At 48.0% G+C, this 17,440-nt stretch overlaps 1 protein-coding gene across 2 annotated transcripts in view; it reads left to right on the top strand.

Annotated features, from left to right (window-relative positions):
• CD276 (CD276 molecule) overlaps positions 1-17,440 on the top strand; it is a 50,074-nt gene that overhangs the window by 18,428 nt on the left and 14,206 nt on the right. For both annotated transcript variants that reach the window (XM_083476014.1, XM_083476015.1), the window contains exons 3-4: positions 5,390-5,740; positions 7,410-7,706. In XM_083476014.1, the coding sequence (XP_083332140.1) occupies positions 5,390-5,740; positions 7,410-7,706 (648 nt within the window). The remainder of the gene's footprint in view (positions 1-5,389; positions 5,741-7,409; positions 7,707-17,440) is intronic.

Raw genomic sequence — 17,440 nt, 5'->3', positions numbered from 1 at the left:
GCTGGTGTCTCCAGCGCCGATTGTGCGGTGGGCGGGGGAGCGCATGCCCATACGTGTGTGCATATGCTATTTCCGGCACACTTCTGGGTTGGAGGAGCACTGGAAATAGCTTGTGCGCATGTGCATGGGTCTCCTCTGACCCAGATGTGTACTGGAAATAATGCTTGCGCATGCGCAAATAATGCTTGCGCATGTGCACAAGCTATTTCCGGTGCTCCTCCAACTCGGAAGTGGGCAGCCGCGCAGCGCTGGTAAGAACAGGCAGCAGGTGGCGGGGGTCACCACGGGCTGGATAAACGAGTCCCTTGGGCCTTATCCGGCCCGCGGGCCTTAGTTTGGGGACCCCTGCTTTAACCACTCAGCAACAGCCATCCCTCACTCTCCTTCCTTTCCAGGTTGGAAAGGAATACTCCACAGGGTTTTGCATGTAGCTGAATAGAAAGCTCAAAAGCCAAAGGGGAGCCCTACTCTCTGGAGTTTATGCTGCCTTGGGAGACATCTGGAGATGGAGATTTAGGCAGAAGCAGGAGCGGCCGAGAGCTAGACTTGGCAACGTCCCCTGCATGCTCTCTGCTTGTATGCTGGTTTTGACCTTTAAAGCCCTTCACGGCCTCGGACCCTCATACCTACGGGACCGCCTCTCCTGGTATGCCCCACGGACAGCCTCAAGGTCCATAAATAGCAACACCCTAGAGGTCCCGGGCCCTAAGGAAGTCAGATTAGCCTCAACCAGAGCCAGGGCCTTTTCAACACTGGCTCCAGTCTGGTCGAACGCTCTGCCTCATGAGACCAGGGCCCTGCAGGATCTGATTTCTTTCTGCAGAGAAGACAGAGTTGTTCTGCCTGGCCTTTGGCTTGGAGCCAATTTGATCCCCTCCCCCACTTTCTTCTCCTGTGAAGAGGCTGCATCTTAATGTTTTAACGTTGTATTTTAATCTTGTTTTTTAAGTTGTATTTTAATCAACTTGTTTTTATTATTGGTTGTTAGCCGCCCTGAGCCTGGTCTTGGCTGGGGAGGGCGGGGTATAAATAAATTATTATTATTATTATTATTATTATTATTATTATTATTATTATTATTATTATTATTTATTATAAATCTGGCTTCACTTCGAGTCTTCGAGTCTCCCTTCTGACCTGCTGATGATCCATCATCTGCTTTGCATGTAGAAGGCCCCAAGTCCAGGTAGGGCTGGGGGCGACGGCCTTCCTAAACCCTGGAGAGATGCTGCCAGTCTGTGCAGGCAGCACTGAGCCAGGTGGACCAATGGTCTGAGTCAGCAGAAGGCAGCTTCTGATATTCAGTTAGCTGTATGACTGGGTTTTTATGTAAATTTGGGATCTGTCCGGGATACACACACACGGGTGTAGCCGTACTCTGCAATGAGGTTCAGTCCTCAGATAGAGAACTGTTCCCCATCATTTTCTTTCATGATGCTCAGCGTCTTGATAGACAATGCTCAGGTTCCTTTTGCAGCGACTGGATTCATAAAATCAGAGTAAGGGTGACATCTAGTGTGCGAATGGAGGAACTTCCAATCTCCCTCTCTCTCTCTCCCCCCCCCCCCCCCCGGCTACATAATAAGGCGACTTGGGGAAGTCAAACTCGGAATTGCTTAGAAACAATAACAAGCCTGTTTAGTAATAAGCACTATGGTTAGTCAGACGCCTGTGCTTCCTTCCTCGCAATCCAGCTCACCAGGGAACCTGAAAGGGTTCCCTGTAATTTCAGATTAATCAATCGCGGTTTCTTAGAGAAATATTTCTGTATTTGGACGTATTTACATAGGCAGTTAAGGGATGCGGGTGGCGCTGTGGGTTAAACCACAGAGCCTAGGGCTTGCCAATCAGAAGGTTGGCGGTTCGAATCCCCGCGACGGGGTGAGCTCCCGTTGTTCGGTCCCAGCTCCTGCCAACCTAGCAGTTCGAAAGCACAAAAGTGCAAATAGATAAATAGGTACCGCTCTGGTGGGAAGGTAAACAGCGTTTCCGTGCGCTGCTCTGGTACACCAGAGGCGGCTTAGTCATGCTGGCCACATGGCCCGGAAGCTGTACGCTGGCTCCCTCAGCCAATAAAGCGAGATGAGCACCGCAACCCCAGAGTTGGTCACGACTGGACCTAATGGTCAGGGGTCCCTTTACCTTTACATAGGCAGTTGCTTCTGAACTTACCAGTTTTGCTGGAGAACATGCCTCTGCTTTGGGTCATGCAGTGCATGATTAAACTATGGAATTAATTATCACAAGGTGCATTTCTCTTCCCAATGCAGCAATATCAGTCTTTTGGCCGTAGTAAGGGCACAGAGAATCCATTTACGTTGTCCAGTTGTCAAATCCCATATAGAGGGGATATAGTTCAAAATAAGAATATCCTCTGAAAATATTAGCTTTTTCGCACAGTCATATTTATATAATCCACTACATTCTCCCAAGACTTAGTAAGTGCAGGACATTGTAAAAACCTGTTTGAAAAAAGCATTCTTATTACAGCTCCAATAAAATGCTGTTTTTCTGTACAAACCTAGTGGAGTCCAATAATTCTACAAATTGTTTTTTGTTGTAGAAGTTATAATTTAAGGTCCAATTAAAACCATCGCCCATTGTCTAGGCCAGGGGTCTGCAACCTTTAAGACAAAAAGAGCCACTTGGACCTGTTTCCGAAGAAAAAAACAACCTGGGAGCCGCAAAACCGGGACGGTGACGTCGGGACGGTCCGTGACTAACGCGCACACCGCCCCCATGCGACGTCACAGCCAGTACAGCGCCCGCCACAGTGGGGAGTGTCGGGGCGCACAATGCACCTCCTCCTCTCGCTAGTATCTGCCCCGGAGCCGCAGCAAAGGTGTAAAAGAGCCACATGTGGCTCCGGAGCCGCGGGTTGCAGACCCCTGGTCTAGGCAATCCTGGTTGACAGGTAAAGTATAATCCTTTGCTCCACCCACTTTCACCTCCGGCCCTGCCCACTCCCAGCATGTGGCCCCCAAAAGGTTGCCCAGAAAGAAATGCATCCTTTGTCCTGAAAAAGGTTCCTAGCCTCTGCTGCAGTGCTTTTACTCAGATGAATTCCCAGAGGATAGGTCCGTTGGTTAGAACATGGTGCTGATAACGCCAAGATTGCAGATTCGATCCCCATTCGGGACAGCTGCATGTTCCTACATTGCAGGGGGTTGGACTGGATGACCCTCAGGGTCTCTTTCAAGTCTGCAATTCTAGGATTCTAGGTCAGTGTGTGGCTTTTAACCGCGATGGCTGAATAGAGACTCCGTGTTCAAAGGCAGTGTACCACTGAACACCAGTTTCTCTGTGTGAGTGTGCATAGAGGACAAGGTGGGATTCCTAGAGGACTCTGTTTGCCCCCTGTGGGAAATGGGATGGTGCACCCAGTATATCTCTTCCTTAGTTTTTGTCTGACACTGTCCTTTATTCAGGCTTCCTCTCCATCTGGTACAGAAAAGAGAGGGCAGATACATCCTGCAAAAGAAACCTCGAGCCTTTCCTTGTTGCTGTCGCCCGTACTTGATTGATGGAAGGTGGCTGTGGGCTTTGCACCTGCAATTAATGCTATTGTCTGCCTAGTCCCCATGCTGATTCGTTAAAAGAAAAATATCAGGAAAAAGTTGCAACACCTCCTGCTGGACAGCAGGGGGCAGCAGTGCTCCGCCATGGCTCCTGGCTCCTTTTGGTCCCAGTGCTGTGTTCTGGAGCTGAAAGGGTCATACTGTTTGCTCATTATCAATGCAAGCAGGTTTGGGAAGCCCAGGTGATAAGACCCCCCTCTTGGGCTTACTGGTGTGGTCCAAATGAATGCAGAGCAATGCATCTGGCACCAGTTTGGCTGCAGAAGTTGCCGGAAGGAGGCGTACGAGGCACCATCCAACTGTTTTAGAGACTCCACTATGGATTTGTGTAGGTCTGAATCCTTACCCTTTTCTTCTCCGGAATATATCTCACAAAGCAGCAGAGGTTTAGGACCAGAGTTTTCCTTCTCCTAGATGGACTACCTTTCCAGGTTCATGAGCCTCATCAGCCCCTCACTTGCCCCCGCAGCATGTGCAGAAACTGCCTTCTGGACCGTTGGACTCGCTATTGATCTTGTCCGCTTAATCCACTAGAGCAGGCACCCCCAAACTTAGCCCTCCAGATGGTTTTGGGACTACAATTCCCATCATCCCTGACCACTGGTACTGTTAGCTAGGGATGATGGGAGTTGTAGTCCCAAAACATCTGGAGGGCTAAGTTTGGGGGTGCCTGCTCTAGAGCCTGTCTTCGCATTCAGAAGAAGTCCCTATCTCACCAAGGGCTGGAGACCCATTGGCCACCCTTAGCTGATTTTGCCATCCAGTCGAAGCCGTTTCCTGGGTGTGGCCGCTGTCGCATGCTGACAGCTTCTGGAAGCCACAGGCAAGAGCTGAGTGCAGGGTGGGGGAGCAAAGGTGGACAAACCACCCCAGAAGGAGCACGATTGGGCTCCTTTGCCCCTCACCCTGCCAAGTGAGGATAATAATAATAATAATAATTTATTTATACCCCACCCATCTGGGTGGCTCCCAACAGAATATTAAAAACACAGTAAAACATCAAACCTTAAAAACTTCCCTAAACAGGGCTGCATTCAGATGTCTTTTAAAAGTAGGATACAGTGGTGCCTCGCAAGACAAAAAGAATCCGTTCTGTGATTCTCTTCGTCTAGCGGTTTTTTTTGTCTTGCGAAGCAAGCCCATTGACGGATTAGCGGATTAGCGCTATTAGCGGCTTTTAGCGGCTTTTAGCGGCTTTTGGCGGCTTTTAGCGGCTTTAAGCGGCTTAGCGGCTTAGAAAAAGGGGGGAGGAAAAAAAACCAGCAGGAACTCGCAAGACATTGTCGTCTTGCGAAGCAAGCCCATAGGAAATTCGTTTTGCGAAGCACCTCCAAAACGGAAAACTCTTTCGTCTAGCGAGTTTTCCGTCTTGCAAGGCATTCGTCTTGCGGGGCACCACTGTAGTTGTTTATTTCCTTGACATCTGATGGGAAGGCATTCCACAGGGCGGGCACCACCACCAAGAGGCCCTCTGCCTGGTTCCCTGTAACATCACTTCTTGCAGGGAGGGAACTGCCAGAAGGCCCTCAGCGCTGGGCCTCAGTGTCCAGGCTGAATGATGGGGGTAGAGACGCTTCTTCAGGTACAACTTTGGCTTGCGGAGTGAGTGCAAGCTATGGTTGACATCCAACAGCACACTGTGGTTTGCGCAAACCAGGACGTAGCCAAGACAGGCAATTCAGCCAAGAGAGGAGGCTGTGAGCGAGAGCACGAGGCTTGTTCTAGGGCTTGGTGTTTGTGTGACCTTCCCTTTTGCTGCCGAATTCTCACTGCTGTGTGTCTTCTCTCCCCGCTTGCCTCCTCGCAACCAGGAGCTGTCGAAATCGTGGTCCCCGACGATCCCGTGGTCACCCTCTTTGGCCGCGACGCGACTTTGTGCTGCTCCTTCTCCCCGGACGCCAACTTCAGCCTGGACGAGCTCAGCCTCATCTGGCAGCTGACGGACACCAAGCGGCTAGTGCACAGCTTTGCGGGAGGCCGGGACCAACTGGCCAACCAAGGGAGGAGCTACACCAACCGCACGGCTCTCTTCTACGACCAGCTGCCCAGGGGCAACGTCTCTCTGCTGCTGCGCCGCGTCCGGATTGCGGATGAGGGAAGCTTCACGTGCTTCGTCAAAGTCCAGGGCTACAGCAGCGCGGCCGTCACGCTGCAGGTGGCAGGTGAGAGGCAGGGCAGCAGGGCTCCCCAGGGGCCATCGGCCACCCTCCCTCAGGGAGTCCCTAGGCCAGCGGTTCTCAAGCTTTCCCCCCGGGGACACCCTTTCAGAATAAACATTTGCTCATGACGCAACAACATTTCTGTCGATAAGAAATGCGTTGTAAAACACGCAGAAACAGCCCCTAGCAGTGCTCGATTTGTAACACAGAACACAACTACTTTATAATATGATCACGGGACATGTAGAAAGCATAAAACCATACAGCTACATATTTTGCAAATAAAAAATAATATTATTTTGATACTATACTGTACTATGCCCAGTATACCTGAAGGAGCGTCTCCACCCCCATCGTTCTGCCCGGACACTGAGGACCTCCTACGAGGGCCTTCTGGCAGTTTCCTCACTGCGAGAAGTGAGGTTACAGAGAACCAGGCAGAGGGCCTTCTTGGTGGTGGTGCCCACCCTGTGGAACACCCTCCCATCAGATGTCAAGGAAATAAGCAACTATCTGACTTTTAGAAGACAGCCCTGTTTAGGGAAGTTTTTAATGTTTGATGTCTTATCATGTTTTCAATATTCTGTTGGAAGCCGCCCTGAGTGGCTTGGGAAACCCAGCCAGATGGGCAGGGTATAAATAAAAAAATATTACTATGATTATTATGCTATACCACACTGAAATGTTTAAATGTTGATTGTCCTGGACTGGGCAGAGGAGGAATGGTGGAGACCGCCTCCCCATCCTGACCCTTCCAGGGAGCAGGAAGAGGAAGACAGTATAAATTGACAACAGAGGTTTGAGGGAGGTCGCAGCTCAGAGGCAGATGAGGGGAAAAGCTGGGAAATCATGGGAGAGTCAGAGCAACACCCAGCTGACATGTTGTCATTAGAAAGCATTCCAGACCCTCCATCTCCCAGATCCTGGCGAGCCTTAAAAGTAGAAGAGCAAAGAGCTCAAAGACAAAGGGCACGTAGCAGCACCCGTAGAAGTGATGAATGAGGAAGTGGGAGAGACAGGGGTGGAAATTCACTCGGGACAACGCCATTATCCAAGAGGCTGGGTTCTAGAGCCTCTCTTTGTAAAGTCTGAAATAAAAAAGGATGGTAAGAAACTTTCCCTTGTCTTTATACTTTCCTGGGCAACCAGCCGGGAACCACTGACGGCATCCTGACAGGTACATCATGCACTTTGAGAACCATTGCTAAAGGCTGAGTCCTGGTCCCCCTACCCCATCTTGCATTTAGTCCCTTACATTTCTTCATCAATTTGAAATTCTTTAAACAGAAAAAAGATCACAAAGATTCCTTAGCATTCCAGGGAAACTTCTTTGCTAATATATGCATGTTTTTGCAAGCAATATAATGCATTTTGAATACAGTGCTACCTCGGGATGCGAACGGGATCTGTTCTGGAGCCCCGTTCACATCCTGAATAGAACGTAAGACACGCGTGCACAGGTCGCATTTTGCCGCTTCTGCGCATGTGCGTGACGTCATTTTGAGCGTCTGCACATGGCGAGCGGAGCGCAACCCGAAAGCGCTCAACCTAAAGCACATTCAACCTGAGGTATGACTGTAATGTGAGGTTTTTTTAATGTTACCTTTGTTGATATATGATAAGGGATGTACTTGCGGGCTGAACAGCATTCCACCACCTCCTCATCTTCCAGCCTTCTACTCCAAGCCCAACTTGAACCTGGAGCCCAACAAGAACCTGAAGCCGGGAGACCTGGTCACGCTGATATGCCACACCTTTTCCGGCTACCCTGAGGCGACAGTGCTGTGGCAAGATGGCCGCGGCAACAACATAACGGAGAACATCACCACCTCCCAGGTGGCCAACGAGGAGGGCCTCTTCGACGTGCGGAGCATCCTGCAGGTGGTGCTGGAGCCCTACAGCACCTACAGCTGCTTAGTGAGGAACCCTTTGCTGCGGCAGGAGACCCACGCCTCTGTCACCATCACAGGTCAGCTGGGTGGGAGCAGGGAGGGGAGGGTGGCTGGGGGCTGGCATGCTGCTGGGGGGCTGCTGGGGGACTTCTTTAGAAACCTCCAATGAATTAGCTTCAAAACCTTCAATGAAGGACAGCTTACCAGCTTCCGAGGTGGTCGGTTCCACTGTTGGACAGCTCTTATTGTCAGAAACTTCTTCCTAATGTTTGGTTGGCTAGTGGCCCATCTAGTCTTGCGCCCTGTTTGGATAGCCAGGTCTAGAGAAACTAGACAAATCTGCAAACATAAAGTTTATAGCAATTGCTCTGCATAGTTCTGTCTCTGCCCCTATCCACCGCCTGCTTGTGGCTGTCAGGAGTTCAGCCTACACTCAAGTAGGACCCTGGCAGAGACACATGCCCGACTGGCATGTTCTCTCCCTCCTGGTCAATCGTTCAGGAGCTTCAAAAGCTTTCTTCAGCCCGAACATCACAGCGACCGATGCCAACCAACACCAGCACATTTAGGGATCCACAGAGTTTGCGCATCATGCGTGACAGACCTCAGCAACTCAGCATTTGGGCTAATCTACTTTATTTATATATAAACACACACGGAGCACTGCAACATGGCTCCCTCTCTCTGTAGCATCAGACAGCAAAGAGAAAAAAACCCAAAGGACAATAGTCCCACTTCACGGAACACAGAAACACAAACATCCTGTCTCCGTCACTTCCCACTTTGTGGAGTCAAAACATATACCGTCATGTGATAAACAACAATCCCATGACTGCAATCATGGAGCAGGAATTCTAACAGTGGCCCCTGGAAGGTTATCCAGAAGAGAGTGTGGCCCCTGGACTGAAAAATTTTTACTACCCCAACTTTTACCCTGCTTTTGTTTTGAAAGCTGAAGAGGTGACCTCTCTCCCTGACTCCCTTCCTTGCACTTGGGCACAGGAGGGATTTTTTTTTTTTTGGGGGGGGTCTTTTGTGTTCCCTCCCACGATCCGAGACAGAATTTCTGAACAGGTCCCTGTCCTGTTGCCTGACCCAAGCCCTCGTTTATCTGCATTATTTGGGCTGCGGTGAACTCGGTGCTTGAAATATCCTGGCTGGCTGTTGGCAGGCACTCGGGAGCGGATGTTTGATGACTCTTGCAGGGCTCTGGGATGCTGCTGCTGCTGCCTGGTGACAAGCTCCAGGAATACGAGCACGGGAGAGGGAGATGCTGAAACAACTCATAAATAACGGCAGCAGGGACACTTTATTAAGCGCTGATTATTGTACGGGACGATCCTTCGGCAGGGCTGCTTCTCTGGCCCTTAATGTCTTGATTCTACGTAAGAGTTTTCGGTGCTGTTTATTCCAGCCAGCCTTAGTGGGGAGGGAGGCTCCTATAACTTTTGCAGTGAAAGGGATGGTTTGAAGGTGGGAGAAAGTGGAGAGGAGAAAGGGCTGAGTGCAGGGTATCTTGTAGTTCTGGACCAAACACTGTCATCTGGGTGCATATGGAAGGAGTGGGGTTAACTGTTGTTCGACTTTCCATTCTTCTCATCCCTGACCCTTGGCTTTGCTGGCTGGGGCTGATGGAAGTTGGAATCCATCTGTAGACCTGGGTGATATGCTAGTAAATTGTCTGAAACTGGTATGGTGTTCATGTCATGATACCATCCTGTGAACAGGAAATACGCAGGCTGTGACACAAACATCCTGCTCCCTTTTAAGGTGGAATGGAAATATCCTAACATTTTAGACATTTTGAGCTGGCAGTGCATTGTGGTGGCCGGGGAGCCATGATGTATTCCCAGCTCAAATTGCCTGCAGACGGCAAAGGCACAGGCAGGCAGGCAGAGGTGTGTGCCGGGGGGGGGGGGGCTTGTGTGATGGCCTGGGAATCCGATTCAGAGGCTGGGAATCCGATTCAGAGGCTGAACCGGAGGAATCCCAGCCTGCACAGGAGTCCCCACCTCCAGGGCCGGCTGAACTGGGGCAGGGCCTTGGATCTGAAGCGCCTGCACCTGTGCCGGATCCTCAGGAGCAGGCACCACGTGAATCCACTCTGGCTCCGGAGGTGGTTGAGGACACAGTGCCTACAGGTGTGGCTCTCCCAGCCCTGTCCGGGGAAGGTGAGTCTCCCCCTGGGTCCAGTAACCCTCCAGCCTCTCCTGAGCTGCAGAGGCTCAGGGCAGAGAGGCGGAGGGAGCTGGTTTCTCCCAGGAGGAGTGCTCGCCTTAAGGCCAGGAGAGGTGGGTCTCCTGGGGGCCGGGGCCGCCCCTGGCCTCAGAGAAGATAAAGGCCAGTCAGCCCGGTCCCAGGTTGCGGGAGCAACGTCGTTGAAGAGCTGTTTTGGCCAGCACCCAGTCCTATTCCTCCAGAGTTCCTGTCCTTGCCTGGCTCCCCGCTTTGGACCCTGCTTTGCCCATGGAGGACTGTCTGCTGACCCTCGACTCAGGTCCTGGACCTCGCCCCACAGTAACCTCCCGCCGGGACCAGCACAGTTTGCTCAGTAGGGATTGGCAATGTATCTTGGCTGCTTCTTCCTTGCCTAGGTTGGGGTGGAAGAAGCAGCCGAGGTACATCGCAGACATCGCAACCTATTAGCATATCTCGGTATTTCGCTGCTGATATATCGATGCTGAAAACCAGATATCGCCCAGTCCTAACCATCTGGAGGACCACGGATTTCTCACCACTGGTGGACAAGAAACTAATGTGCATGCACACTGCTCGTTTCCATTAGTCCAGCCAGAATACTGGGCCTGAGGCAGCTGCCTCACTTTGTCTAATGATAGAGCTGGTCCTGCTTTGAGAGCTGGTGGGAGGGAGCAAAGTTTCAGAAACTGAGCATGACCACTGAGAAGGCCCTCTCCTTAACCCTTGTCCCAACCCTGTTTTTGTGGTTCTGCCAACCTCTGAATTGCTTCAAGGATGCTGATAAACCACCACCACTTCCCACCAGACTATTTCTTATCAGTCTTGGTTTTATATATATAAAAGATTTCTTGGTTTACAAATTATCAGTCTTGTTTTGACTACAGCCCTGTTGGCACTCACTGCTGGCAATTGCTGTTAGAAGGACTGATGGCCAGTGTTATGTACTGAAGTTCTCACCCTGGGCCAGCAGGGAGAGACTGTAGATAGTTATGCAAATGAAGGATCGAAAAGTGACGTTCAGTGATTGGATAGTTTTAGAAAATGGCAACAGTTACAATTGTTCTGGAGCTCTATATAAGCAGGCTGACTGAGCCCCTCAGTTTAGTTCTGTTCTGACATCTGAATAAAGAAGAGCTGTTTGAAGAATCGCTGTGTCGTCTGCTATGTTCGCCCACAACTTAACAGCCAGGACTTTGAATTGTGCATCATCATCATCATCATCATCATCATCAATTGAATTTGCTAGTGGCTTTATCTGGCCCAGGGCAACCCAAAGTGACTTCCAACCAACCAAGACACACATAAATATATTAAAACCAAGATGAGAATGAAATACTTTAAGCAGACCCTGCCCACTTCAAAAAGCCCACAGATAGTTAAAGGTGGAAGCCTGGTTATAAAGGAAAGTTTTTGCCTGGTGCCTCTATATATACAGTGGTACCTCGGGTTAAGAACTTAATTTGTTCTGGAGGTCCGTTCTTAACCTGAAACTGTTCTTAACCTGAGTTACCACTTTAGCTAATGGGGCCTCGAGGTATTATTTCTGGCTTAGCGGAGTCTGTAACCTGAAGAGTCTGTAACCCGAGGTACCACTATATAATGACGGTGCCAGACGAGCCTCCCTGGGGAGAGCATTCCACAGACGGGGAGCCACTGCAGAAAAGGCCCCGTTCTCATGTTGCCACCCTCTGGACCTCTCAAGGAGGAGGCAAATGAAGACAAGCTTCAGATGATGATCGTAGGGTCCTAGTCAGTTCGTATGGGGAGAGGTGGTCCTTGAGGTATCGTGATCCTGAAATGGATTAGAAGCCAGCAAAGCTGTTCCATGTTGTTGGCTGCATGGAATTATCTCAGGAGTCCAGAACTTCCAAAAGAGAGGCTTTCCCCTCTGGCTCTATTAGCACAGCATATGGAGGAACTATGTACCAGCTTGAGGATGATTCCTGAATCTAGCTGCAATCGCCGCTGAGACTTGCTCTGTTCTTCCCCCCTCTTGACAAATATAACTTGTAAGTTCCGAGAGACAGGGGCCTGTCTCTTTTGCTTATGCTGAGCACTCTGTTCATTGATGTTCTCTCTATTCCCTAACCTAGTGCCTTCCATATGTTAGCTGAGCTACAACCTCATCATCCCTGACTGTTGTCCATGCCGGTTGGGGCTGATGGGAGTTGAAATCCAACAATATCCAGATGGCGCCAGCTTGGGGGAGCCTGCCTTCTATAAGTGATAGAATCATAGAACTGTAGTGTTGAAAGGGACCCTGAGGGTCATCTAGTCCAACCCCCTACAATGCAGGAATTTCAGCTGAAGCATCCATGACAGATCACCATCCAACCTCTGCTTAAAAGGAAGGAGATTCCACAACCTCTGGTGGGAGACCTTTCCTTGGCTCAGATCACAGCCGACTGCTTAGTATAGCATCTTGGATTTTAGACAGATGTTGTCTACCCCTTATAAAACTTTCCAGAGGCCAAGCATGCCTGTGCTTCTCTTTTAAAAAGGGTCTCCTTTATAATGTTGCCCTGTGCTAAACCTTCTTGGGTTTCAGGTTAGGATCAATATGGCAGTTCAGTCCTGCCTATGTTTGCTTAGAACAGCTGTTCTCAACCTGTGGGTCCCCAGATGTTGTTGGACTACAACTCCCATCATCCCTGAGCTCTGGCCTTGCTAGCTAGGGGTGATGGGATTTGTAGTTCAACAACATCTGGGGACCCAAGGTTGAGAAAGGCTGGCTTAGAACAACCTTCCCCCAACTTTTGACAACAACTCCCACCATCCTTGGCCATACATGGGAGTTGGAGTCAAAAACATCCGGAGGGTCTGGTTGGGGAAGCAGGTCTTACAGTTTTCCAGGTAAATATGTTTAGGATTGCAGTTTTTGCAGTAGAAAACGTGGATCAGTGGGATTTACTCCTTGGTAGGTATATATAGGATTGCAGCCTTACATCTTTGACAGAAGTTCGATCTCCCTGTGAAATTCTGTTCACATGACTTCCTCCTGGTTCTTCCTTGTGGCTTCCAGTTGTTGTCACGCCATCTCAACTTTTATAGACACCCTGAAGCTCTTTGTAACCTTGTTCACTTGCAGGTAACATTAATTAGTGTTTAATTATCCTTGGCACAGCAATTGCTGGCTTGTGAAGGAGGGTCCCTCAAGGAACATAAACCTTTTGGCTAAATGCATGGCACCACTTGAATGGCGATGGAGAATGGCTGGGCCTGCTACACCTGGCAAAACACCTTTTCTTGGGTGCAGCCTAAACAGTATGGCGGCCACGGCTGTTAAAGAGATGCTTATGGTAGCCCTGTATCGCAAAGGTACAATTGTGTGTGTGTGTGTGTGTGTATGTGTGTGTTTGCATTTGTCCTGGAACTCTATGAAATTCTGTACCTCTCACATTCTGCAACCTGAAAACTTCAATTCTGTGATGGGAATACGTTTTATGTAAACTTAGCAGCATCACAAATTTGTTTAATCTCTGTGTGTTTTTTTAAAAAACAGTTTTACTGTGGTTCTTAGTTTAAAGGTAAAGGGACCCCTGGCCATTAGGTCCAGTCATGGCTGACTCTGGGGTTGCGGTGCTCATCTCGTTTTATTGGCCGAGGGAGCCGGCGTACAGCTTCCGGGTCTTGTGGCCAGCCTGACTAAGCCGCTTCTGGTGAACCAGAGCAGCGCATGGAAACGCCGTTTACTTTCCCGCCTATTCATCTACTTGCACTTTGACATGCTTTCGAACTGCTAGGTTGGCAGGAGCTGGGACTGAGCAATGGGAGCTCACCCCATCGCAGGGATTTGAACCGCCGACCTTCGGATCGGCAAGTCCTAGGCTCTGTGGTTTAACCCACAGCGCCACCCGCGTCCCTGGTTCTTAATTTAGCTGCCTTCTAAATATCTGAACCAGGAGATGGTTGGGCTGAACACCCCCATATCTGAGCCATGGCCTGCCTTAGGGGCTGCTGGTGAGAAAGGAAGGGCACTCTGCACATATTTAAAGGCATTTCCTTCTTCTTTTTTGCCTTTACTTTTATTTTACAAAAGTGCCAAAGATACCTTGGCAAACACACAAAACAACAGCATACTCTCAGAACAATATATGTGCACATGCACTGGACGGATTATATTTTGCCCTAAGAGAGAATATTATGAAAATGATATACAGGTGGTACATGACCCCAGTCAAGCTTGCAAAAATCTATCATCTGCCCAATAATAAATGTTGGAAATGTAAAGAAACTGAAGGTACATTCTTTCACCTTTGGTGGACGTGCCCAAGGATTAAGGGTTTCTGGGAAATGATATATAATGAACTGAAAAAGGTATTTAAATATACCTTCTTGAAGAAACCAGAGGCCTTTCTTCTGGGCATTGTCGGCCAATTGGTGCCAAAGAAGGACAGAACTTTTTTTATGTATGCTACAACAGCAGCAAGAATACTCATTGCAAAGTATTGGAAGACACAAGATTTACCCACTTTGGAAGAATGGCAGATGAAGCTGACGGACTATATGGAACTAGCAGAAATGACTGGCAGAATCCGAGACCAGGGAGAAGGGTCGGTGGAAGAAGATTGGAAGAAATTTAAAGATTACTTACAGAAATATTGTAAAATTAATAATAATAATAATAATAATAATAATAATAATAATAATAATAATTAATAATAACAATTTATTATTTGTACCCCGCCCATCTGGCTGGGTTTCCCCAGCCACTCTGGGCGGCTTCCACAGAAACCAAAAAACACTAAAATATCATACATTAAAAGCTTCCCTGAATAGGGCTGCCTTAAGATGTCTTCTGAATGTCAGGTAATGAATGTTAGAATGATGTTGGATAGAAATTAAGTGGTTTCCAGCTGTAATGCTTTAAGGGAATAAGAAAAAAGGGTTATAAATAGGTAAAAATTTAATGCTATTATTTTTAAGATTAAGATTAGGATATTTAAAGAGGGTAAGGATTTGCTGAATCAACAGATGGAAGTGGAATACAAAAAAGGGAGGTATGAGGAGGTTCGGGAAACAAGCTAAAGGAAAACAAGTAATGGAAAATCTGTGTGTTCTTTTAACTATTTTTATTTTGTATTTTTGTTATTTTTTTGTTTATATCTTTTGTTGTTGTTATACTTTAAAAAATCTTAATAAACATCTTATAATATATATATTGTCCTTGTATCTATCAATGGACACCAGAAATCTCGAGCCCTATTTGAAAGCTATACCTTGGTGCAAGGCCAATGCTTGGTGCATGACCAATGAGTAGCCATGCCCTGAACACCAGATGTGCTCACAAGACTTGCCCCTAGCACCCACCCCTTATTTGTGGACGCCAGTGGGTAGGGCTAATCTGTACTTTTGAGTAGGAGAGAGGTGGCAAACCTGAAGAAGCGTCTCCACCCCCAACGTACAGCCCAGACACTGAGGTCCAGCGCCAAGGGCCTTCTGGTGGTTCCCTCACTGCAAGAAATGAGGTTACAGGGAACCAGGCAGAGGGCCTTCTTGGTAGTGGCGCCTGCCCTGTGGAACGCCCTCCCAGCAGTTGTCAAGGCAATAAACAGCTATTTCACTTTTAAAAGACAATTGAAGGCGGCCCTGTTTAGGAAAGTTTTTAATGCCTGACGCTGTACAGTGGTACCTCAGGTTACATACACTTCAGGTTGCATACGCTTCAGGTTACAGACTCCGCTAACCCAGAAATAGTACCTTGGGTTAAGAACTTTGCTTCAGGATGAGAACAGAAATTGTGCGGTGGCAGCGCAGCGGCAGCAGGAGGCCCCATTAGCTAAAGCTACCCAGAGTGGCTGGGGAAACCCAGCCAGATGGGCAAGGTATAAATTATTATTATATTATTAATATTATTGTAAGCCTGAAGGCCTCATTCCCTTCGAGCATGCCAGTGGTGTGAGAGGCAAAAGTGGGCAGAGTCATGCATCTAAGTTCAATATCTCTAAAACAAGCTGGCTTCTACTTGTGCACTGCCCTCTCTCTCCCCATCCTGACAAGCAAGAGGCAATATCAGAGTTCCAGGACTTGTTCCTGCCAGGCAAAAGCATTCAAGGAAGATGCAAAGCAGGGCTGGTGAGTTAAGAAACCAGAGGCCTTTCTCTTGGGCATGGCCGGCCAATTGGTGTTAAAGAAAGATAGAACATTTTTTATGTATGCTACAACAGCAGCAAGAATACTCATCGCAAAGTATTGGAAGACACAAGATCTACCCACTCTGGAAGAATGGCAGATGAAAGTGATGGACTATATGGGACTGGCAGAAATGACCGGCAGAATCCGAGACCAGGGAAAAGAGACGGCGGAAGAAGATTGGAAGAAATTTAAGAACTATCTTAAGAAACATTGCAAAATTAATGAATGTTAGAATGATGCTGGTTTAGAAATTAAGTGGATTACAGTTGTAAGGATTAAGTTAAAAGAAAAGAAAGGTTAAAAATTAGATAAATTTAAGGATGAGGATTTGCTAAATTAAAGTTTGAAATTGGAATGCAGAAAGGGGAGGTATGAGGAGGTCGGAGAAGTAAGTTATAAGAAAATAAGGGTTTGAAATTATACTTGTTCTTTTTTTGTTTGTGTTTGTTTGTATTGTTGTGTTTGTCTGTATAATTTGTGAAACTTTAATAAATATTATATATATATATATATATATATAAGCAGGGCTGGTGAGCTGTGTAGCCTGGGGAGAGTCTGGAAGGCCCGAAACAGGACGGCTGCACTCGGTGGAAATATTGGTGCATATGAGTTTGCACAGTTCCAATCCTTCTTCCCTTGGCCTTTCCTTGGCGTACATGGAATTGCTGTCTTTGCAGAGACGGTCCTGTTTTAAAGTGCCTTTAGCCAAGACTCCCTTCCCCAGCAAAGTGTGACAATCAGCATCTATTTGAATTTATTAGCATAATTATTTAAAGGTTAATGAAGTGTTTTACGGGGTAATTTCAACCTGCTGTTTCCTTGCCTTCTCTGGCGTATCCGCTGGCCCTGTAGAAAGGCAGCAATTGGAAGCACCCGCTCGCATCGTTTGGCCCCTGACTCCCACAATCTGAGCGAACCGTTGTCATTCCACCAGCTCTTATCGGGCGGGGGATTTGGGCTCCTGAACGTGCAAAAGTACACGGCAGACTCCAGTTTTGCAGGGAGCGTCCCTTATTCTCCACTTCTCCAGCTGATTCTGCCTCTTCCACCCCAGCAGCCCTTTAATGAAACTTAAGAAGCACATTCATCAAAATTCTGGACCTTGCCACCTGTGTGCAAGGCTTGTCTGTTCCATTTCTGCCGTTTGAATTTGCTTGGTTTCTCCTGCTCTGGAGGGAAGGACTCAAACCAGTGGCTTTAAGTTACAAGAAAGGAGATTCTGGCTAAGAACCAGGAAGAACTTTCTGGCAATAAGAGCTGTTTGATAGTGGAATGGTCTCCTTCGGGAGACTTCCCTGGAGATTTTTTTTTTTATAATATTTTTTTTATTGGTTTTACAAAAGTTTTTATAGACAATACAAACAAATAAAGAAACAAACAAACATGTATAGTTTCGTATCCTTTTTTTTCATAAACCTCGCTTCTCCGACTCCCCCAAACCTCCCCTTTCTACATCCCAATTTCCAGAATTATTTCA

The sequence above is a fragment of the Podarcis liolepis genome (genome assembly GCF_965112155.1).
Source record: "Podarcis liolepis genome assembly, chromosome: 14".
Classification (NCBI taxonomy): domain Eukaryota; kingdom Metazoa; phylum Chordata; class Lepidosauria; order Squamata; family Lacertidae; genus Podarcis; species Podarcis liolepis.
This window is presented reverse-complemented; position numbering and strand designations above follow the sequence as displayed.